Source organism: Lynx canadensis, chromosome B1 (genome assembly GCF_007474595.2).
Source record: "Lynx canadensis isolate LIC74 chromosome B1, mLynCan4.pri.v2, whole genome shotgun sequence".
Classification (NCBI taxonomy): domain Eukaryota; kingdom Metazoa; phylum Chordata; class Mammalia; order Carnivora; family Felidae; genus Lynx; species Lynx canadensis.
In genome coordinates, this window is record NC_044306.2 from 7318543 (window position 1) to 7341851 (window position 23309).

At 46.0% G+C, this 23309-nt stretch overlaps 1 protein-coding gene and 1 long non-coding RNA gene across 3 annotated transcripts in view; one reads left to right on the forward strand and one right to left on the reverse strand.

Annotated features, from left to right (window-relative positions):
• The window catches only part of GPM6A (glycoprotein M6A), a 356200-nt gene extending 347834 nt beyond the window's left edge, over window positions 1–8366 (reverse strand). The window contains exon 1 of the mRNA XM_030312069.1: window positions 8165–8366. Coding sequence (XP_030167929.1) covers window positions 8165–8168 — 4 coding nt within the window. The 5' untranslated portion in view covers window positions 8169–8366. The remainder of the gene's footprint in view (window positions 1–8164) is intronic.
• A 6911-nt stretch (window positions 8367–15277) lies between these two features.
• LOC115511442 lies at window positions 15278–22952 on the forward strand. 2 transcript variants are annotated; one of them, XR_003968066.1, is made up of 4 exons: window positions 15278–15530; window positions 15976–16202; window positions 21096–21265; window positions 22313–22952. It is a non-coding gene; the product is annotated as an uncharacterized LOC115511442 (long non-coding RNA). The 2 variants fall into 2 exon arrangements; XR_003968067.1 differs by lacking the exons at window positions 21096–21265; window positions 22313–22952 and adding an exon at window positions 20024–20077.
• The last annotated feature ends 357 nt before the right edge of the window (window positions 22953–23309 follow it).

The following is a 23309-nucleotide window of genomic DNA, read 5'->3' on the forward strand; positions in this document are numbered from 1 at the left end:
CTGCCTGCTACTTCCGTTACCTTGGACAAATTATTTAAACCTCCGTGTAAAAATGAAAAAGGCAACAATAATTAACACAATTGTTATGAAGATTGATCACTAAGTACTCAAAAACACTTAAAACATGGAAGTTAAAGGCCAATAATATAACCATGTTTTATTTTTTTTTTTTTATTTTTTTTTCAACGTTTTTTATTTATTTTTGGGACAGAGAGAGACAGAGCATGAACAGGGGAGGGGCAGAGAGAGAGGGAGACACAGAATCGGAAACAGGCTCCAGGCTCTGAGCCATCAGCCCAGAGCCTGACGCGGGGCTTGAACTCCCGGACCGCGAGATCGTGACCTGGCTGAAGTCAGACGCTTAACCGACTGCGCCACCCAGGCGCCCCTATAACCATGTTTTAGATGACTGGGGTTACCAAATGTTTTATCTCTTCATGAATCAACACTGTAAGAGCTCCACATATATAACACCACTGCCTTCCTTTTTAAACAAAGTATGTTTATTGCTTAAAAACAAACAAATGTTGGGGCGCCTGGGTGGCTCAGTCGGTTGAGCGTCCGACTTCGGCTCAGGTCACGATCTCGCGGTTTGTGAGTTCAAGCCCCAGGTCAGGCTCTGTGCTGACAGCTCAAGAGCCTGGAACCTGGTTCGGATTCTTTGTCTCCCTCTCTCTCTCTGCCCCTCCCCTGCGCATGCTCTGTCTCTGTCTCAAAAAAAAATAAATAAATAAAAATATTTTTAAAAATTTTTTTAAAAAGTTTAAAACAGTGCACGGCACATATGCAATATTGTGCTTGTTAAACACATAAAATAACAACACTTGGCACCTCACTAGTACGCACCCCACGCTTCGGAAAACCCCAAGCCGGGCACATCTTGGACAGTCTTCATGCAGGGAACACATTTAAGTTGTGCTAACGAAGGTAAGCCAGGCAATAAACTTTTACATTTCCACAGAGAAACAGAAAGGGCCTGGCAAAGAGCGAAACCAGGCATGATCACATGGTTGAGGGTACGAAAAAGCTAAGGTGAGTGGATGGAATCAGTTTGGTCAGCGGGAAAACGTAGGAGAGAGAACAGCAGGAAACACAGTGGTGAGGATAAAAGGCGGGGTAAGAGCCGTGCTTGAATGGAGTGTGCTGATCATCGTGGGGGACGAGGTGGGGGTGTGCAAGAGGGGAAGTGTGGTGACCATCGTAGGGGACGAGGCGGGGGGATGGAAGAGGCTGGCACCTCCCGCAGGAAAGATCATCAGAGCGGAGGCAGGAGGGGGAGCCGCTGAGTGTAAGCAAGCTGGACGACACGTGACAAGCCAGGGGGGACGGTAAGAGACGCTAGGGGCCAGGTGTAGTCCAGAGTCATCGACAAACGAAAAGAGGGGATAAGAGAGAACCAGGTATATCCGGGGAGGATGAATTCATTCCGTCTGGAACATACTGTGGTTAGGGGAATAGAGGCATGGCCGGGTGGACGTAGGGGGGCAGCTGGGTCCGGCGACAGCGATTCGGGCGTTATGTACACGTAAATTCTTGAAGCCATAAGGCTGGAAATCATAAGCTGTCTTCAGGGGGAGGGTTTCAGTCATCTCTGTAGAGCATCACCCACAATAAGGCTAAGGAATGGCTGGGGCAGAAGGGACAGACAGGAAGTGTAGAGACCTAACAAGCTGAACGGAGAAAAGAAACAGAAACGTCACATCAGTCCCGAAATGTAGCTCTTGGTAACACTTTCTAGAGCAGGAACCGGATTAGAATAAAATGTCATGTATTGGAGATACGGGTAAAGGAATAAGGTTGTAACGGTCGCTCCGCTGGCCTGAGGAAGGAGAGAAGGCAGGTGTTCTGGAATAGTTACTTCTCAAAGCAGGCACCAGGCTTCCCGCCTCAAAACGGGCGAGGCTGCGTGTTAAAAGTGCAAGCCCGCTTCTCAGGCCCAGACCTTCTCCACCTGAACCCCAGCAGCGGGACCCAGGAATTAGTACTTAACATACTCCCTCAGTTATTCTAATGGAACAAGAAAATTAGAAGTCGTAGCACAAGAAATTTTACAGCAGCAGCAAGAGATACGTCTGCTATTATGCAGTTTGGGTGGTTGCGACACGTTATGCAGGACGTGTCGTGAGCGACTGTTCCGACAGGTGATCTTGACGAAGTAAAGAAGAATTTAAGTACACGTCATATTACCTCATGCGTTATTCCCACTATCCTGGTTATGTAGGTCAAGCCTTTATTTCTCGGTGAGACGAGGCTGTGTCTGTGTGTCATGTGCACCAAGTATATGGCTTCACAGTATCTACCCTCGTCCCTCGTCAAATAACTGAAAATAGAATGAGCCTAGATCAACCAAGTTGAAAGGCAGAACCTAACTCTTTTTTAAGGCCGCTAGTAAGTTTCCGGCTGAAACTAATGCCTTCCTTGAGTTTGAACCCATTTCTTTCACCCTAATTCTTATGTTTCAATTGTCTAGGAAAAAGACCAATTTTTTTCTTTTTTTTGTATCGGAACTAACAACTCTGATCTGACCCTCTTCCAGTTAAAAGTGATAAAATGAGGGGCGCCTGGGTGGCTCAGTCGGTTAAGCATCCGACTCGGTTTCAACTCAGGTCATCATCTCCTCAATCGAGCAACTGAGGCCCTCATCAGGCTCTGTGATGACAGATTCTTGGGATTCTCTCTCTCCTTCAATAAGTAAACTTTTTTTAAAAAAATGATAAAATGAGAATTTAAAGTTCTGTTACATTGAATGTTACATGTTTAATTTAGAAACATATGTTCCAAAAATCAGAATATTTAAGCCCATACTTATTTTTAGTCAACACCCTACCAATTCACATTACGTGTTTTGTATAATTAATATGTTTGTGAAAACTGAAGCAAGCTTCTGACCAGTTTTGCCACAAAGCATTTAGTTCATTATGATGAGAGGATATTCAATAAAGGATTTATTTGACCTACATTCTACTGTATGACAAAAGCTTGATTCTAAGTGAAATAAAGAGCATTTCACAATCACTTCAGAAGTTCCCCCATTTAAATTAAAATAAGAAAGACAAGCTGATCTTATTTGAAATTATTTTGAGTAGAGCTTTATCCCAGCATCCTCCTAACACATTTGCACCCAGGCATGAATTTCCACACTCAACCGTTCTGCTGTGAAATTTTAGCGGGACTGCCTAGATTTCTTCGTATTTCTAATTAAAGATGCAGTCTTTTATCCTATATGTTTCAGAAAACGTACATCAAATTTTCCCTGGCAAACCTGAGGATGTCTCTACGGCAAAGCACACTTATAAGGCATCTCTTGTAGAAATGAGACCAAGTAGTAGTTGGCTACTGTGATTCTTTTTCTCTCCTTGGAGACTACGTTGCTCCTTAAATCACAAGGAGGGATCCAGTGCCCCTCCCCTTGAATATGTCGCCCATAATGACTTTCCTGACCAACAGAAGGCAGCAGAAATAATGTTCTGAGACACAGGACGTTCTAGGTCATAACAATCCCCGTAGCTTCTGCCTGGGTTTCTTGGAACCCTTGTACCAAGACGCTGCCTCTGGGAATCAAGCTGCCATTTTGTGAAAAGCCCAAGTCCCTTGGAAACAGCCCCAACTGACATCTCAGCCAACAGCCAGTTGTCAACGCTGCTATGTGAGACCTACCTGAGACAACCAGCCCAGCCAAGTCTTCTGATGCCTGAATCCCCAGCAGATACTGGACTGCAAAGGCACCAGATTTCAAACAAGACCTGCTCAGGAGACAGCCCACAGAACCCACAGAGATGAATGATAAACTGTCATTTTAACTCACCAGTTTTGGGGATACTTGTTATGCAGCAAAGATAACCGGAACATTAGTTTATCTTTTTCTGTTCAGGCTCAGACTCTCGGGCTTTTATAAATTTTCCAGGGAGAATAACATACTAGAGGCCAAATGACCCTTAAAAGTTTTACCTAGTAGCCTAGAATCATTAAAATGTTCTTAATTTGCTTAATGAAAATAGCTCAACTCTATCTTCTTTGCATGTTTTTTTTTCCTCTGTTACTGAATCAAGATCTGAGCTACATAAATTTATACCAAGTATCCCCCAATGCCCTTGGGGAAAACAGAAACCCCAAGATTTAAATGACTCACCCAAAGACATAAAAAATTATCTTATTTGTCCTGTTTCAAATCCAGGCTCTTTATACCCTGCTCATAACTGCCTGTAGGGGGTCATATTTTTCCTAAAACTAGTATGAGTTCAAAACAATACGATGTCTCATTATTCCTTGCCTAAATTTGCAAATAATTTTACAGATCCTTAACCAAGTCCATGTTTACCGAAACTGAACGAGAGCAAAATATTTCCTCCCGAGAGTCTTCTCATCAAAATTTACAGACTCTTGGATCTAAAGCTGAACGTTAAAGATGGAACATTTCATTGTTCTAATTTTAGGGCACTTAGTCCATTTTATGTGGTGTATGTTCCTTTCTTTTCCTACCCCTCAACCAGCACACCTTATATTCTCACTTTCGCTGCATGGGTTTAACTCTTACTAGAGGTTAGCAACCCTCAGATCTTTATTTCCCTTCTTGCTCCCGTGCTCTGCTAAGTTCTCATTATGCATTTCCAACATACTAAACACTTGTGTTTAGATGTCTAGCTATCACCTCTTAATTAACATTCCAAAAATGAAATTAATTTTCTGTCCAAAGCATCCGGAAAATAAAGCATCTGGTTAATCCTTTAAACATTCTCAAGGGACCCACTATTTCCCCAATTTTCAAGGTTTCCAATCTCCAGAGAGAGATGATTCACTTTCCTTGCTGTTACTCAATTGCCTATTTTTACAGCTTTCTCATTAGAGGTATCTTTCACCTATCTTTTTTTCCCCATTTCCACTGTTAACCACTCTTCCTCTATGACTGGTCTAGATACATGGCCTATCATTTCAGGATTACTTTGACAACTAAGTCTATCTTCTGGGTCTACTCTCTCCAATTTATCCTTTGTCTTAAACAACACCAATCAATTCATCTCCTTTAAGCACTGATTTCATTGTAATTCTTCTGTGCTCAAAAACCTTCCATGACTCCCTATTTCCTCTGGTATAAATTCTAAGTTCCTTTGGTTACTTTCGAAGGCTCTCCAAAATGAAGTCCATCCTGTCAACTCAGCTCCATGTCTTACTGTTCCCCAAAACTGATTTCCTTCCTGCTTTGAGAAGGGGCCCATTGTCTACCTACAACACCTCTTCCCTTACCAAACCCTTTCACATGGCCCAAATCAGCTCCAATACCACACCCCCCGTGCAGCTTCCCACAGTAACCTGTGGAATGAAATAACGCCCAACGTCATTTTTTAAATAAATAAAGCAGTAGGTGATGTGGTTAGAAGAGAAATTAAAAATATTCCTGACCCGTCTCACACTGGAGCCTGAAACTCTACCATTAGAGAGATGAGAGGACCAAGTCAGCCTTGCAGCTAAAATGCAAATGCTCTTGGCCAAAAGTTAGCCCTGCATTGTTTTCGTATCAAACACCTCATCATATCCTTTCTGTAGGGGAACATTTGAGGGCAGAGGGGAAAACTTGTTGCATAACTAGACAAGCTGAAGCCATTGCTGAGGAAAGAAAATAAAAGAAGGAAGCAAGAGGTGCCAAAATGTCAATTTGCCTACTTTGCAAATAACCTTCCTTTTTTTTTTTTTTTGAAAATTAGCCTTGTGCATTATAGATATAACTATAAATTATTCAGAGTATTTGATTAACCAATTATTCTCATTCTTCTCCCAAGCTAGAGTATGGATTTCTTCTCCTGAGTCAAACAAGAACTGATTGCTATATTCACTCCCATAGCACCATCTTCCTTTCTATAAATGATAAATTTCGGTTGTCATGACACCAGAGAAGGGTGGATTCAGCTTGCTGGCACAGCCAGGCATTCTGCTACCCTGCTTTTCCCCCTTCATCCTAGCAATGAGGACTCCAGTGCCCTCACCCCCTGCTACCACAAACAAAAGAAACTCTGACTGATGTTCTGTGTTTTTCGCAAGTAAAAGAGGAGAAAGATGACCTCAAGTGACCAAGTGTTTTCTCCGGAGTTTCTGTACATATTTCCCCTCTTCGGTCTCTCACCGGCCCCCATCTGCTTGGTGGCTCTTCCTATCTCTGGACTGCGTGTCTGGGTCACTGTCCTGAGTCCTGGCATCTTGATCTCACTCCCCATTGCTACATACCTGTTCTTTCTCTACTCCCTGACCCCTGGGTTCTCACTTGCTTCCTCTACCCACTCTTCCTTACTGGCCATCTGACATCAACAGGAATTTCTCGTGACCACAATTTCAGTAAGAAAAACGTAATGGTAGAAGGAGGCGGAGACAAATTTTAGGCATCTGTCAGATTCCAGATAGGAAAGAGAACTCATAAGGGTTAGAGACCAAGCTCAGGATTAGCCTAAGGGTTCAGGTGTTAGCTCTAACTCCTTTCCATGATAACACCTTCCCATATGTGGGATCAAGCCTAATTTATCCAAGGGCATTGAAGCAAACTCCAGGACCAACTGTGTTCATTATAGTATGCAAATAGTAGAGAAACAATTAGCTTCAAAATCAAGAGCACCTTATCCTTGGGTAGGCAGCCCACTCAAGCTTAAGGTTACACGGCAAACAAGTTCATTCCTTCTAGAGAACCATTCTAGAGAATGTTGGTTACAAACAGCATCTTAGTGCTTTCAGTAGGGTAAATGAGTAAATTACACTAAGTCAATTACTTTGGCTTTCCATTTTTGAGAGCTTTTCTCCTCCTCCTATGCACAACGAAAGACAGGAAGGAAGACCAAGCCTTAAATACTTTCTGCCCCACTTGGGAAAGTGTTTTATCTTTCCTTCTTAACTTGGAAATAGTCCTTCAATTTCAGAAAGCTTTTAAAGCCAGTCCATTCTGGAGATCATTTGCAACACTGCTTTATTTTTCAAAGGCCCTGAAAATGGGTCTTTCTAAGACTTCCGGGTCAAGCGAGAAGAGACTGTGAATGTCTTGACCACAATTAACATTCACAGGCAAAACTGTCCTCAGCTTTCTCTTTTTTCCTTTCTCCTGAATTGGCCAGCGTCTATAAACTGCACCGATTAGCAGTCAAAGCATCCCCTAACCCTTGAGCCTGTGGGAACTTAGGAATTTCAACCCGAGCACGTCTATCCCAAAGCCTCCTTTACTCTGGGGGGTGGGAAAAAAAAAATCCTTTACAACAAAGGACAAGGGAGAGGCTGGGGGAGGGGCGCGCACTGGACTTGGACGAGAAGAAACGAGCGTGCTGGCGTTGACCAGTAACCCCGAGTCCCGGCGGGTCGCTAATCAGTAACCCGGAGAAGCCGCACGGCCCGACGCTGGGCGCCCGGAGCCCAGCACACCGCAGCCGGGAGGCTCCTCCTCCCCGGCCCCTCCCTCGCACCTCGGAGAACTCTCCCCGTGGAACCAACCTCCTCGCGCCGGGTCTGCAAGGCCTGTGTCGCACCGGGCTCTCGCAACCCCTCCACCCCACCCGACCGCATTCCTGGGGCCGGTCCAAGCCGCCGCCGCGGCCGCCAAACTCTGGAGGAGTGGACCCCGTCCAGGGACTCGAGCGGAGCGGAGCTGCGCGCAGTGCACAGCCCGGCCACCCGAGCGGGTCTGGACGCCCCCTCGACCACGCCGTCTGCCCCGCTGGGGTGGAGGGGAGAGTCCGCCTTCAGCCTCGGCCGCAGACCTTTTTGTGCAAGGCCGGCGCTCAGCTGAGAGGGGACCCGAAGGTGTCCCCGACCTCGCCCCGCGCCGGCGGCGCCCGGACGGGAACCCGAGCGAAGGGAAGTTGTGCGAAGTTTGCGTTTCTCGCGCCCCGACTCCACTGGCTCCCCGAAGGGCAGGCGGCAGCGCGGGGACACGTGCGCACGTCAGTCCCCCCTGAACCCCGGCTCCCCCCGGCCGCCCTCCTCCGCGGCGTCCCCGGGCTGCGGTCCCCGCGCGCTCGCCACCTCCGCGCCCCCCCCCACCCCCACCCCACCGGGTGCCACCGCGTCCCCACCGCCCCGCGCCCGGCGGGGGGCAAGTCCCGAGACAGACGCGGAGGCCGACCCCACACCTACGCTCCCCGCGGTGCCACCCCGCCCCCGAGGCCCCGCGCTGGGGCGCCCCCGCCCGCGCACTCACCCATGGCCCGACGTCCAGCTGCCCCGCGGCCCCGGACCAACGTCCCCAGACGAGCGCGAGCCACCAAGTTCTTCTGGCCGCTCCTCGGCTCCCGGCGCCGCGGCGAGTGGCGGCCTCCCCCCTCCGGGCCGAGCGGCTCTCGGGGCTCCCGGCACCTCGGCGGACGCGCAGACCCCTCCCGCTCCCCACCTGCCTCCTCGGGCTAATGGCTACTGCCCGGCCCTTCGCGCGCGCTCTCCTCCCCGCGCCCCCCACCCCGCCCCCTTTCGCTCCGCAGCCAGCCACGTGCAGACGCCTCCCCCCAAATGGGAGCTACACACCACAGACACACGCATTGTCTCCCACCCCACCCCCCCCCCCAAACCCGGGCAAGGACCCTCTGGCCAAAATAACCACCCCTAACGTGCAGGCTACGAAGAGATCATTCCAGAAGAGACAGATGGGTTACGATGATTTCGCATTCCCTAAGATCTTCTCTTAAGTATGCCATTTTTCCCTTGATAACGATATTACTGAAGAGGAGGAAGAGAGAAATTCCCCCTTTTAATTTATATTAGGTCTCCCTTCCTTCTTCTGTGCTATATATGTTGGTTTCTGTAACCTGGCAAGGCTCCAAAGACCTAAAAGCCAGTCCCTTACCCCCTCCCTTCCCCCCCCCCCACCATAATATGCAGAAGTCACCTGGAAAATAAATGACTCAATCCAAGAGGGAGCTGACGCTGCAGAAACAGCCCTGGGCTTATCAGCCTGGAGGAATGGATTGTGATTCTGGCTCTACCACGGATATACTGGGACTCAGTTTCCTAATTTGTAAAACGAAGGATCTGGAAAACCTGATCTCTAAGGTCTCTTCAAGTTAAAAAAAAAAAAATTATGTAATTATAATGGCCTAGTTCTTTCAGGATTCAGACTGGAGAAGTTAATTTCAGCCAATCCGTCCCCAAAGTGTCTTAAGCTTCTTGCTTAGCCTAAAGCATACAAATCGATGCGGCGAACAAGTGGAAGTAAAAAACAAAGTGGACACGGCGACTGCCCCTGAGGAGCATGGCTATCTAATGCAGAAGACGTGACACGAAAAGTAAAGAACATTATGTTTAGCAGAAATACATACAGAAATGCAGAGCATATATTTACAACAGCAGAGGAACATTTGCACAGCTGTTTCTCACATAATGGAAGAGGTATGCTCCTGGAAGCATGTTGGAAATGCATTTCAGTTAAATGGGAGTAGAAAGTTATTCTTGTGGGAGGGGAAAGGAAGTGATCGATAGAAGTTGTAAGCGTTCAGCACTCCATTCAGAAATGCATCACCGTTCTGGAAATGGAATCTCATGAACTGTGATTGCAGCAAAGCATAACTTATACATGGGTTCAATCAAGATAAATGATGAATGTGTGGAGATTAATTCCTAAACTCAGCTTGTGAATCACCACAGATAACCAGCCACCACTTCCCAAGGACCTATTTCAAGATAGCACAATTCTAAAGCATTAGATTTCCCGGTGGCATTGTGTCATGACCCTGAAATATGAAATTACAACAGTAACAAATTAAGTACAACTTACGAAATGCAGGGCACTGTTCTAAGGGCCTTATATTAATTCACATAATTCTCACAACAAACTTATAAGGGAGATACTATCGTTCCCACTTTCCGGATGAGACTGAGCTATAAACAAAAAAATCACCCGTCCAAATTCACAGGGGTAATAAACAAGAAGGTGAGATTCAGACCTCAGCGGAAATGCTCCAGAACCCAGGATCTTAACCAGTTCACCACACTATCTCTCAGACTGATGAGGATTGCTACATGCTTGAAAAAGACGGTGGTATCTTCCGGCACTGAGTATAATCTATAAATATTTCAGACACGCTCAGTGACTTATAAGAATTTTGAAAAACACTAAAAATATCAGCTGCTATATACTGCCATCTAAATCATGATGCTGTCTCTCTTTTGGCTGATTATCAGTGAATATAGAAAATTTTTTGATGTTTAAGTAATCTATCTTACAGTGACCATAAAAATGGGCATCAATATCCTGAATCTCAGGTATAAAAAAACCATTCTCTCCCCCGAGATTTAACAGATTATAAATTACATAGTTTATAAACGGGAATGTTGAGTAATGCATTGTCTCAGTTTCTACGTTCTAATCATATCACCAATTCTTCAGCATTTCTGCTTTCTCATGCCACACACCTGACTGTCCGTCAAGTCTCCAAACTCTCTCTCTCCTCCTCCCTCATTTCCAGCCCCACTGCCTGGGTCACCTCTTCACAAGTCCTGTGAGGATGGGACTAGCACTACCTTTTTTAGAACATGAAGCTTCTTATCAGCCACCGTACTCAAAATCGAGGCGTTAGCTTAATTCTGAGGTGAGTGGAGAGGCTTCGTTACATATTCGGCAAACACGAAGGTTTGATCTGGGCAGAGAACAACTGCTGGTCATGCGTGGAGCATTTTGTCTCAGATACCTTTCCAACATCATCACGGTTTGATTCCTTTAGGGAGAATGCAGAATTGAGAGAAAAAGAACATCAACGGTGGGAAATGGAAACACACAAACATTTAACAGCTGTAGGCAAGGAGTCCACAAACAGGAGGGCCAAAGAATGCTCTTCGGCTAGGGAAAGGACCCAGAGAAGGTTCTGTGAGGAACGACGGGGTGGTCAGCTAGGTCAGCTATCACAGACAAAGCCAGTAGGACGGGGACTGGAAAGTTCTCTTTGGATTTGGCAGTTGTGAGGTCACTGGGGAAACACTGGCGTGAGTTAGCATAACATGGGGTGCTCCCCGAGTGAAATTTGAAACTAGCCCCTGGACACAGAGGCAGGGAGGGATGAAGAAAGGCAGACCAGTCCAGATGGGCAGGTGGCAGGTTGAATAAGTAAGGGGATGTGTGTAGGAGGCTTGTCTTGGGCGGGCACAGGCAAATAGATCCTCGCACCGACCCACCCACGAGAACCTCAGGAGTTTACGCAGAGAGCTTAATGAGGTTCGGTCACACCTGCCATCCAGAGAGTCTCAACAACACGTTGCTCTCTCAAAGCTGCGTCCTTGAAGAGGCTCCTAATGCAGTGGACAGAATGCACAGTCCAAGGATGGGGAGGGGAGGGGGTGAGGAGCCCCTCAACTGTCTAAGTCTACCTCCCCATTCAACTGATGACCTTCTTCAACAATTAGCAAGAGTATTGTCCGAGATGAGGAGGAGAGAAATTAGAGAGTAAGTAATGAGAAAGCGGGAAGTAGGAAAATACTGTTGATAACCTACTCACAGCTCATCAGGGAAGGAGAAGATAAGGCAGTATCTAGTAGGTGTTAGGTTAGGAAAGGTCATTTTTTCACCTATAAAACAAGTATGACGGATGAGGGACCATAAGGCAAGCTGAGGGCCAAGCACAAGCTAACAGCACCACCACCCCAGGTGGGATATGTGTGGTATTCCTCGGACACTCCTGGCTCCCCAAGGACCGGAGAAAGGAAAGAAAACAAATGATTGATAAAGATCATGGTCACGCAGGACAGGAGTCTCCTTCAGTTTGCAGATAACCTAGTAAACTGTAAGAGGAAGGCAATCTTATCTATAGTCTAACCTCCAGAAACCTATAGACTCCGTTTCCTGGAGCCCTAATATCACCCTCACCAAGATGTAAGGGGGATTTAAGTGCTTGCCATGGTGACGTGGGAAACAATGACAAATGAAAACTTAAATTCCCGTATGGCCGGCTTACAGCCCATTGGCAAGTCCTTGAAACAGGCAGAGTGACCTCCCTCCAGGAGCTCAGCTGCCTCGATGATGACACTTTGCTGGGGGCAAAGGGGAATCCTGGCTTAACATTTTCCTGACCACCACCCCCCTTTCAGGATCCTGTGAGTCTCCTTAAACCCATAAAAATTCCTTTGCAAACTGCCTTTATCTTTAATGCCCAAGTCCATGTTGGCAATTATACCCCAAGCATATGGCCTCTGATATACACCTGAAGGGCTTCATGACTGAGGTTTTACTAAACAGCAATAAATGACATTTTTCGAACAACAGCTAGCCCCTCAAGGTCCTAGAAACCTTGCTTCCAAAATTCTTTACAGACTTACTCTGTCCCTAACCCTCTCCCAACCTGAAGGTGTCCACATAATCAGTCACTCTTCAACGGCCTCAGTGCAGCTCTTTCTGTCCACGGGTCCTGGCCCCATCTTTTTTTGCACCAAAGATGTCTTCAAGAATTTTTTCTTGGCCATCGGATGCACACCCTCACCGTCACCCCAAAACCCATCAGTGGCCATGTTTAATATACTATTGAATATGAGATAATGATCTTAGATCTCCTTCTTAGAGTAGAAGGAAGAGATATGATCTGGAACAAAGAGAAGGGATAATCTACGAAGAAGAGGAAAAATTTCCAGTCCCCTCAGGAATCAAGTTTGGGAAACAGAGTGAAGGAAAGAAGGAAGAATGGTTTTATTTCAATACGGAGCTTTGGGACGAAGAGTCCTGATGGTCCTGAGAGTGTTCTTTCGGCACTAGGAAAGAGATGTCCGGGAAAAGAGCACAGTAGCCCTAGGGTTCCACTTCATGGAAATAATGAAGCTTGGTAAAGCTTCTGGGAGGTACAGGAGAGAAGCTGATCATGGTACATAAGAGAAATACTAAGCAGCCTTGAGGCTGTAACCAAGACTGAACCCAGATTTCAAGAGAAACCAATCTCTATCTTTGTGATTACTGTAGCAGTGCCCAGTAGCCTGAATAAAACAGGGAGCTGGATTAGAAGATGTCTGAGGTCTTTCGTGGAGGTTATGACAGAGAGGGAGAAAAATGTGTTAAGGCTGTTGGGGGGAAAAACACATTCTAAATCATGCATCTTGGATCTAAACTGTAACAGGCGAACGTCAGTTGGGGCAAAAGAGGGGTCAAGTTACTAAAAGCATAAATGAAGTTTAAAATCAGACTGAGCGGAAATAAAGCTTGAAAAACGGAGATAGGTTATATTCAAATAGTGCTGAAGAAGACCTCGAGATTTCAGAGGCTGAGAAATCTGGAGTGATTCCGGAACCTAAGGTAGATTTGCAGCGTGCAATGGAGGTGATGGTTCCTGGTATTGAGGCAAGGGACTCTGAGGACGAGCGTTGGGGATGTCGTCAGTAAGGGATTCTAACGTCCGCTACAGCCATATTAGGAGCTGTGAAAAAATAAAACAAAAAGTTGGAGTCAGATTTAAATAAGATAATGCATTTGAAAAGGCTGAAAATGTTAAAAGAGTTGAGCAAACGTTAGTTGCAAATATACACGTTACGAAAATGAGTGGAAATGGTGTCTGGGTGGCCATAAAAGCTAATCAACAGAATTGACATGTGAAGGGTCAAGAGGAAACCGTGGATCCTTGAGCAGGATAACAGATGATAAAAGGGATGTTTTAGGGAGAGCAAGCTGGTTTTTCCAGGAGTGCAGTGTCCATCCACAAGACTTACTGCTTTGTTTTTTGCTGGATTCCTGAGGCTTACAAAGAATGGTTGTTTTACACCAACACGGATCCTACAGAAGTGCCCTTCATGCCTTGTTTTCCCAGCAAGAAAAACCAACACCACGGCCCCCAAATGCTGTCCCCTGTCCAGGTCACTGACGTATGTCCCATTCTTGGGCTGGTCTTACCAAGCTTTCGTTTCCCTTGAGGGAACGGTTTGTGTTTTGTGATTTCATTTTCGTTTTTATTTCAGTCGGGTCACAAGAGAATTCTGAAGGATTCGGGGCCTTCCTTTGCAAAGTTGTAGAGAACCTTCTTTGTGACAGCGTGGCAATAAAGCAGACTGTTGTTTGTTTGGGTTTAACTACTGCATTGAAACACATTGTATACATCAGGACAGTCATTGGTGGGAGAGTGCATGCGCTGCCTTGTGCGCTCATTTCTAAATTTTTTTTGATGTTTATTCACTTTTGAGAGAGAGAGACACACACAGAGAGAGAGAGAGAGCACGAGTGGGGTAGGGGGAGAGAGAGAGGGAGACAGAATCTGAAGCAGGCTCCAGGCTCTGAGCTGTCAGCACAGAGCCCAATGTGGGGCTGGAACCCACGAACCTCGAGATCATGCCCTGAGCCGAAGTCTAATGCTTAACCACCTGAGCCACCCAGGTGCCCCAGGTGTGCTCCTTTCTATCGCACCATCCCTCTTCCTGCCTGCCACAAACAGGCAAAAGAGGCAAAGCCAATCAGGGGAGGGGAGGGGGAGGAGGTCTCTTTGGCCTCACCTGGGCGGCGGAGGAGGCCAGGGCCCGCGCCCAGATGCAGGGCCGCTCCTCCCGTTCCTAGGCGGCTCCTGGCGGTCTTGTGAGTCGAACGGTCATTCTGGAGACGCTGGCTTTGAAGGCCGCGTGCTGCCGGATATCCTCTTCATCTGAGCCCCCCGAGGAACCGCCGAGGCAGTCTGCACACCTCCACCCCCTACTGCACCCAATCCTCTGGGCGGGTGTGCGGTGCACGCCCGCAGTTGCTCCTGCTGGCTGGGGCCCCACCCACTGCTGTTGCCGTGCAGCCGCCGGCTTAACCTCCAACACCCCGTGCTGGGCTCCACGGAAAGCACCTGGAGCGCCAGCTTCACTTCCTGACTTTCTTTCTCAGTTTCATTACTGCCTCCCCCGCCCGCGCTGCCGGCCCTGTGATGTTTGGTTGACTTCAGCGCGTTTTCAACCGCCAGACGCTTTCTTCTGGGCAACCTGGAACGCAGGTGTCTGGGGATGAAGGTGAAGACCGTCCCGGGGGGGCCCCCTGCCAGCCCTGGCCGTCGCCTGAAGAAGAGCCTGGGGTCACAGCACCAGGCAAGTTCTACCGGTTCTACCCCGGTCCCAGCTGCCCAGGTTGGAGGAAGTGTTGGAGGATATGCCCTGGGGGGCAGGTAGTTCCGTCTGCCCCCCCCCCCCCCCCCCCCCGCCACAGCCTCGGGTGATGTGGGTGGAGGGGGACTGTGGGTGGAGCCACACTGGGGGCTGTGCTGGGGATGGTCTTCCTCTCCAGGCAGTGCAGAGCACCTGGTAGGCATTCTGGATGGGCTCCTGGTCTCCCCCTGACGACTGGTCCTTCCCGCCCTGGAGTTTCTGCGGGCCATCATTCCACCATAGTCCTGGCCCGTTAGCAGCTCTCGGGTCTTCTCTCGTGTATACCATCGCTCAGTCTGTCGGCGATCCTTGCGGTCAGGGAGTGGCTCAGTGCAAGGCTCTTGTTTGTCTTCGTGGCCCACGTTCATCCACGGATCTTTCCTGATTCTTCCAGTGTATCTCTTGCTGGGCCTGAGGATAAGAATTTCTCAAGCAGGTTTCATACTCCATGAACATGCAGAAGGGAAGTTCTGTCTGTCTAAAGGCGGGCATCACTGACGGTAAGAGGGTATCTCCCAGGCCGCACACATTCACCACGGTGCTGTTGTACCTGTCACCCTGGGACAACCTGGGGCAGCGTAAGGGGCACTGCCACACGAGGTACCCAGCTTGTTGCCAGAGGTGAGATCACTGCTTGTGCCAGAATGTGTGGTGTCGGCATCCAAAAGCAGGTTTTCTGCCTCGGGTCCCTCTCTCAGCAGGTTTGGGTTACTATGACAAGACATCATGCACTGGGTGGCTTAAATAACAGACATTATTTCTCAGGGTTCTGGAGGCCGGGAGGTCCAAAGTCAAGGTGCCAACAAGGGTTGATTCCTGGAGAAGGCGCCCCTCGTGGCAGTGGCTGCCTTCTCTCTGGGTCCACACATGGCAGGGAGAGAGCAAGCTCCAGTGTCTGGGAGCCCCACTCTCACGACCTCGTCTACACCTAATTACCTCCCAAAGGTACCTCCAAACCCTAATCACCTCCAAGGACCACCACATTGGGGGTGAGAGCACCAACATATGAATTTTGCGAGGACATAAATCATCGGTCCGTCGCAACCTCTGTATGACAGGACAGCACAGCAGACGCTCTCTGGTGGAATTTACTTGAGGCCTCTTCCTCTTTCTGCTGCCGTGGGCCACGGAGTAATGGAACAGCTCTCCTCCACCAGTTTGCTCGAGATGAGGTAAAGTGTTTCCTCGGTGTCAATCTCTGAAAAAAAAGTCTCCCTAAGTGGAGGTGACCGAAGGCCTTTGTGGCTGGGGTTTTGTGGTACAGTCTCTGGAGGCTGAGAGAGTTCTGCCGAATATCGTCGATAATCCTCATAGCCACGTCTTTCTGGGTTAGGACGTGCAGGGCCAAGTACCCTTGCCGATGCTCTTGAGGAGACGGTAGCTGGCGATGTGGGTCTCCCAAGCAGAGACGGGCAGAGAGGGCCCATAGCGCGTGGGGTTTCCTGTGGGGTTGGAGGCAAAGTGTCCTGAGGTGAGTCTTTTTTTTTTTAATTTTTAATGCTTGGTTATTTATTTTGAGAGAGAGATTGCATGTATGTAAGCGAGGGAGGAGCAGAGAAAGAGGGAGAGAGAGAATCCCAAGCAGGTTCCATGCTGTCCGCACAGGGCCCAATGCAGGGCTTGGTTCCAGGAATCGTGAGATCATGACCCAAGCCAAAACCAAAAGTCAGAAGCTTAACCTACGGAGCCACCCAGGTACCCCATGAGGTCAGTTTAAGTTTGGGAAAATTTGGAGGGAGGTTTGATCCAAATAACCTCAAAGAAAACCAGGCCTAAAGTCCATGTGAATGTTAAATCTATGCCTCACATGAGCCAAGATGTCTCATCTCATCACCCTGACCTCAGGCTGGAATCAGTCTTCCTGGTTCTCAGGACTTTGGACTCAGACTGGACTGAATTACACCACTCGCTCTCCCGGGATCTCCAGTTTGCAGATGGCAAATCGTAGAACTTCTCAGCTTCCCTAATCACTTGAGCCAAATCCTTATTTTACTTAACTGACTGAGCCACCCAGGTGCCCAAATCCTTATTTTATTAATGTAGTTCCCTGGAGAACCCTGACTAATACAGGTCATCTAATGAATTTATTCTAAAACAATCAGAACATGATAACAGTCCAAAAGTAAATAAAGAAATAGACACTAACAAACTAATTTTTTTAAAGATGAGAAAAAATATGAATCAGGAAAAAAGAAAAAAGGTAAATATAAAAGAAAAGAAAGAAAAATGAAAACAACAAAGAAAAATGAGAAAAAGAGAAAGAAAAAAAGATTTAAAAAGAAAAATAAAAAATAAAAGGAAGTAAGAAGAAAATGAAAAAAGAAAAGGTGAGAAAAGGGCTAATAGAAAACTCAGAAAATACAAAATGAGAAAAATGAAAAATAAAGAAAAATGAGGAAAAAAGCATAAGAAAATGAAAGAAAATAAAAGTAGAGCAGGAAGAAGAAGGAAAAATAAGAAGGAAAATAGACAAAATGGTAAAGAGGAAGAAAGCTAACTTTGGTCAAAGTCCCTTAGGTCTCCAAAAACCAGTTTCCTGAGCTAAGAGGACCAAAAGGTAGGGTGCCCTTCTTCTATGGAAGACAGAATATGGGACATCTTGTGTGATGGGTACCCATGAGCTTAGCAGTGGTTCCACGAGGGTATGGCCTTCAGAGTAGCCCCACCCTTTCTCTCTACAGAACAATTCACTTTTGGAATATTGTCTTCTCACATTTCACATACCAAGTACGCTTCTCCTCCTCCCTAGGTACTCACTCTGTGCCTCTTACAAGTAAAACCCTCAAAAAAGAGTCTCTCTTTTCCACACGTGACAGGGAAGATGGCATTATTATCCCCGAGAACTTCTAGCGGAGAAACACTACAGAGAAGGCGCCTCTCACTCCACCTGTCCCTGGTCTGCTTTCTGGAGGAATTCGATTGGCCCTGCTAGAGGTCATGTGACCACCTCCAGGGCTGCTGGCTTTTGTCAAAAGCACAACATGCTACCATGGGTCTGCATGGCTCACATACTCGCCCAGAGCTACCACTTGTAGGACAGAGAGAATGATAGCATATCAAGTTTTAAATTTGATACACTATCAGGACAAAATGGACTATATGAGACGACTCTCCTAAAAAAAAAAAAAAATAACGATGTTGGAAAGATGTTCAATATGGCTCATTGATGATTATTTAGTAAAAGCTAGCAAAGGCCAATGAATGTTTATGGATATTATTAGTACATTTTGATTGTCCTTAAAAATTTTCAAATTTAGTGTCTTTCTTTGCAGGCTTGTGGAAGAATTTCAGCCCCCCAAAAGATATTTTTTAAGTGTTGGGAATTGACCTAAAAAAATTGTGATAACATGACCATGATCTATAATTTTATCCAAAAGTGTTAAGTTACCCAGCGCTTTGTAAATTATCACACGTATGCCTACTATAAACAACCACAACCACCATTATTTTTCCATGTCGCATAAAAATGTTTATGAAATCACAGAGGACCTTTAGATAATAAAAGAAGTGTAAGAGGATAAAAGTTGGAAAGTTTCATGTGGGAAGAACTGTAGATTCTGCATATAAAATAAGTTCAGCTAACACGGTGGCATTCTGTACGCCCCAAAGGATATGGGGAAAAGTTAACTTCGCTTTTAATCTATTGGGAACAGTAGTCCACTTGCCAGGAGCAAATGAGATGTAATTTTTTCGCCACCAATAAAGCAGTTTTAAACGTTGTTCATTTTACTTTAGATATTATAAAGTTAAAAATCATTTGGTAATCCCCCCTCCAAAAAACCTTGAAGACTGTCATGAATTCACCATGTTTGTAGGATAATAAACTATTTCGGGACATCAGAAGCACAGTAGTTAAAATGCAATTCAAATGAGATCTACATTTAATGTAGAAGAACCAGACCTCCCTTATCTCTCCTGCCTCTAATATCCCTGTTGTGAAATATGCAATAAGGAGGCCCATTGTGTGTGTGTCTGTAGAGCCAGCCTTCAAAGCCCCATTGAAGCCACATGACTTCAGTCACACCTCATGTATTTCTTTAATGAAGATAAGCACTTTCAAGTTTCTTTATTCCTTTGCTTCTTTGGAGATGCCTGGTATTGTTTTTCCCGCAACATTTGAGTTACGATGCTGTCTTTTGTGCTAATAGACCGAACTATGGCTTACAGTTATTTTGATCCCGTTCGTGCATTTACTCCCGGCTCTCAGGGGAAGGAGTTACATTTACAAGAGAACGCTCAAGTCTTGTGCGAAGGAACTGCATGGAGGTTCAAATCAGCTATAAATAATGATCATGGGTTTTATTTTAACGCCTACTATGTGCCAGGTCTTCTGCATAAATATAACATATGCGGTCCTTCCCCAAACCCTGAATTCAGTATATGATCACAATTAACATAATTATACTATTACTTTCTGTAGGTGGAGGCCGATTCAGGGGGGTCATCAAATAGCGGAGTGGGGCTCATCCTCGTAGGTCTATGTGAGAACAGTTAGTGGCATTCTTAGCAGATCTCCGAGGATCCAAGTATAATGGTGAAAGCGACAAGATGCTCTGAGACCACCAAGGAGCTCTAGCAGTTTTTGATTCTATAAAGAGAAACGTCTACACCAGAGTGGCAATCACAGCCCAGGGGTGACAGCCGCGTTTCAGACCAGGAGTGGGCTGTTGGAAAAACACTCCCATTCACAACATCCGATTCCTTCATGGGGTCCCTGCCCCCGCCATTTTATCCTCTAATCTGCAGCCAAATTTGTCATCCTAAAAATGCAAATCTGGTTACATAATTTCCTGGCTTAAAATCCTCTACCTAAACATTAAAATGGGACTCGAGACTTTTAAACTGCTTACAAGCGACTTCAAGCTATGGTCGCCCTCTGCTTAGCTCTCCAGCGTCACCTTGTACGGATGCCAGGCTCCACATCAGAGATTAAGCTCGACCTGCTCATGAACGCGTTGGTTCCTGTAATTTACCACGCTTTCTCTCCACACAGGCCTTGAATGTGCTGTTCCTCCCGGCCTAGCACAGTTCTTGCCCCCGCCAAACCTCCTCCCCAACTCCGCTCGGTAAGCAGCTACTGGCTTGGCTTGGTGGCTCTGTGTGACCTCAAGACTTGGGGAGGCACACCTCCTAGATGTTCCCCACAGGCTCAGTACCCCTCCCAGCAGAGAGCTCATCTTTCATTTGTGACTCTGTGTGCCCATGAACTCCGGGCTCTGGCCACGCAGGACCCAGGCTTATTCTTCTCATCACTGTGCTCCCAACGTCTGGCACAGAGCTTGACGCATAGTAGGTGCTCCACAGGGCCTGAAATTTTACACCTGCACACACACATTCTCTCTCTCTCTCCCTCTCTCCACTTATCATAGACATACAAGATATTTCCTTTATTTTAATTTTTTTAATGTTTATTCATTATTTTTGAGAGACAGACACAGAGCATGAGTGGGGGAGGGGCAGAGAGAGAGGGAGACACGACATACAAGATATTTTCAACGTCATGATCCCTCATCCTTCAGCTTTTGTATAGGAGAACGCTGTGATCCAGATATCTTAAATAATTTGCCTTAGTTCATGTATTTTATTAGTGCTTAAGAAGTGTAAGTCTCGGTCTACAGATATGGAGGTACAAAAAAAATCGTTGTTTTATCTTGTAAAAGTTAATTTATTATCACCTTCGGTCTCAATTCCCCTGCGATGGCAGGGCACTTGGAATCAGGGGTCCCACGGGCTCTCCCCATAAGGATGTTGCAACGTCCTTGGAGTCTTAATGTGTTATTTTCAAATGGCGCGTTCAGGTTTCTCATTATCCCGTTCTCCATGGGTCCTTCAAGCCAGCCAGCTTTGTAGATTCCATGCTATCCTTGGCTATGGTTTCTTTCCTTCTGAGGCTTGGCCACCTCCTTGGAGTACTGGCGCACAGCATCAGATAACAACTGATCTCTCCTCCATCCACTTGCAATATCGACCCGACAAAAATCTCTTTTTTAATATTGGGAAAATCCTTCATTCTCTTTTCATATGGCTCACAGAGGAATTATGTCTCCTCACTGTCTTCTTTCAAGGCATTTAAAACGTTGAGCCACAAAAGCCAAGAAGGGAATGGAATTATAGACAATTTTAGCTTTCTACTGTGATTGGTTGGAACACTTCTGGTCAAGTGAACAGACATCTGACTCATCCTGCCTTATGCACAAAGAGAAATAAATTGTATTACAACCCGGAGAAAACCAAGGTGGGTGCTGGCTTCCAGCAGATTCAGATTATGCTGCCGGGGTCTGGTTTTCCTCTCTCCGGGTTTTGGCTCTACTGTCTTCTGCTTGATCTCTTGTCTGGCTGATTTTCTATTCAGCGTCTCTGGTTAACCCTACCGTTTTAGCTTCACTAAGCTTCCACTAAGGAAGAGAATGAAGATCTCTTTCCCAGAAGGACCAGAAAAATACATTGCTGCACCCACCTGACTTTGATTAGATGATATTTTTCTCTCCTGAACTCAACAGTAAAAGCAATATGATGTTCTGAACAACTCAAACCAAGGTCCCATACTTTATACTGAGCTAGGGATGGGCCTTCCCTGAAAGTATATGGACTGAGGGTAGGAAGAACAATTTCCTGAGGGTATAAGGCCGTGATTACGGAAAAATGCGGGAAATTAATCTGGGAAGCATACAAAAAAATGTACCTTTCTTACAGATAGTTTCAGAACTTAGGAGCCAACAATTTCTCCCCTCCCTGTGTGTCCATGGCATTCATTATGAGGAAGTGGAATCCGTTCTCGCGTGCACACACACACACACACACACGCTCATCTTGAGTCAGGCTGGCCTTGCCCGGTAGAATGCGACTTGTCTTGCCTAGTAAATGCAACAGAGGTAGCACTCTGCCATTTCAGGGACTTTATAGGCCTGGAAACTCGGACATTTGCTCTCTTGGATCTTTGAACCTCCAGGTTAAAAGTCCAGGATGCCCTGATAGAGAGAGGGACCATGTGGAATTCAACCACGCGGAGAGAGAGAATGAGGTGTCTCAGCCTATGACCAGCACCAAAGCCCCAGACATGTAAAGGGAACCATCTTGGTCTTCCCCACTCAATATACTTATCAAGTGCTGTCTTACTGATGACTCCAGCCAGCACCACACGGAGGAAGAAGCACCCAGCCAATCAGTCATGAGAAATAATCATTGTAGTGTTAGGCCACTACATTTTCATTGCTTACACATCAAAAAAAAAAAAAAAAAAAAAGAAATAATATCACTGATGTCTCTTTTTCACCCGCTGCAGGAAAATTCCACTGAGACAAAAGCACAGAGTTTGTGACCTGCCTGAAGGAGAAGGTCCAAGGGCTGGGACATCCATCCACCTCCCAAAGGGAAGCGCTCTGACCTCTGGCTTCTAATTCGAGGCTCTTTTCCTTATGATTCCTGCCACCCTTAGGAATATTCCCTACTGTTTCCTACTGTTGGGACAGGCACGTTCACACTGTTGGTAAGTGTGAATTGGAGTGGCCAAAAGGTGCATGAACCATTTCGATTCTGACAAAAGAAGAAACTCGGGAGCTAACAGGAAAGACAAATCATTTGAGAAAAAAAACTTGACTGTAGTGTGACAGACACTGTAATACTGATTTTATTATTTTTACTGACTGCATAAAAGTGCTAAAAGCAGAAGCTGGTTCCTTTTGTTTGCAGCAAAAAATAAGATCAAAGGCAGTCGCGGAGCCAGAGAGCCCTCTCATTATCATTGATTTTCTGTTGTTTCATTGATCCTTAAATTATATGAAAATAGCTTGAAGTTAGAGTAATGAATCATTTAATCAGAATGAGAGATGTCTTATTTATCTGTTGGCTGCAGTCATGTTAAAAATTGCACTGACTGAAGGATAGCAGTTAATTTATTAAATGACTTATATATGTGTATTGTATGTCATACATAATATACGATACATACAATACATGTATATACATACAAAAACATGCTTATTTCACTGCCGATAGTATATGTTAAGGTTAGGATTATTTCAAGTTTGTATGACATGATTTTAAACATAGAACATTTTGAATCCTTGTACTGAGATATATTTGAGCGTTGAGGGGAGGTCAATTTTGAAAGTTCTTGATGGTTAGAAGAAAACCTCCATTTTCTGTTCCATTGACATGGTTAATCTGTGAAAACTACATATGGTAAATATTTTATGTCTGAACATAAAACTAGGTCTAGTAAAGCTAGAAGCAAAGCAGGTCAAGGATGGTTTGGGATTAAGAAAAAGAATGGGAATGGA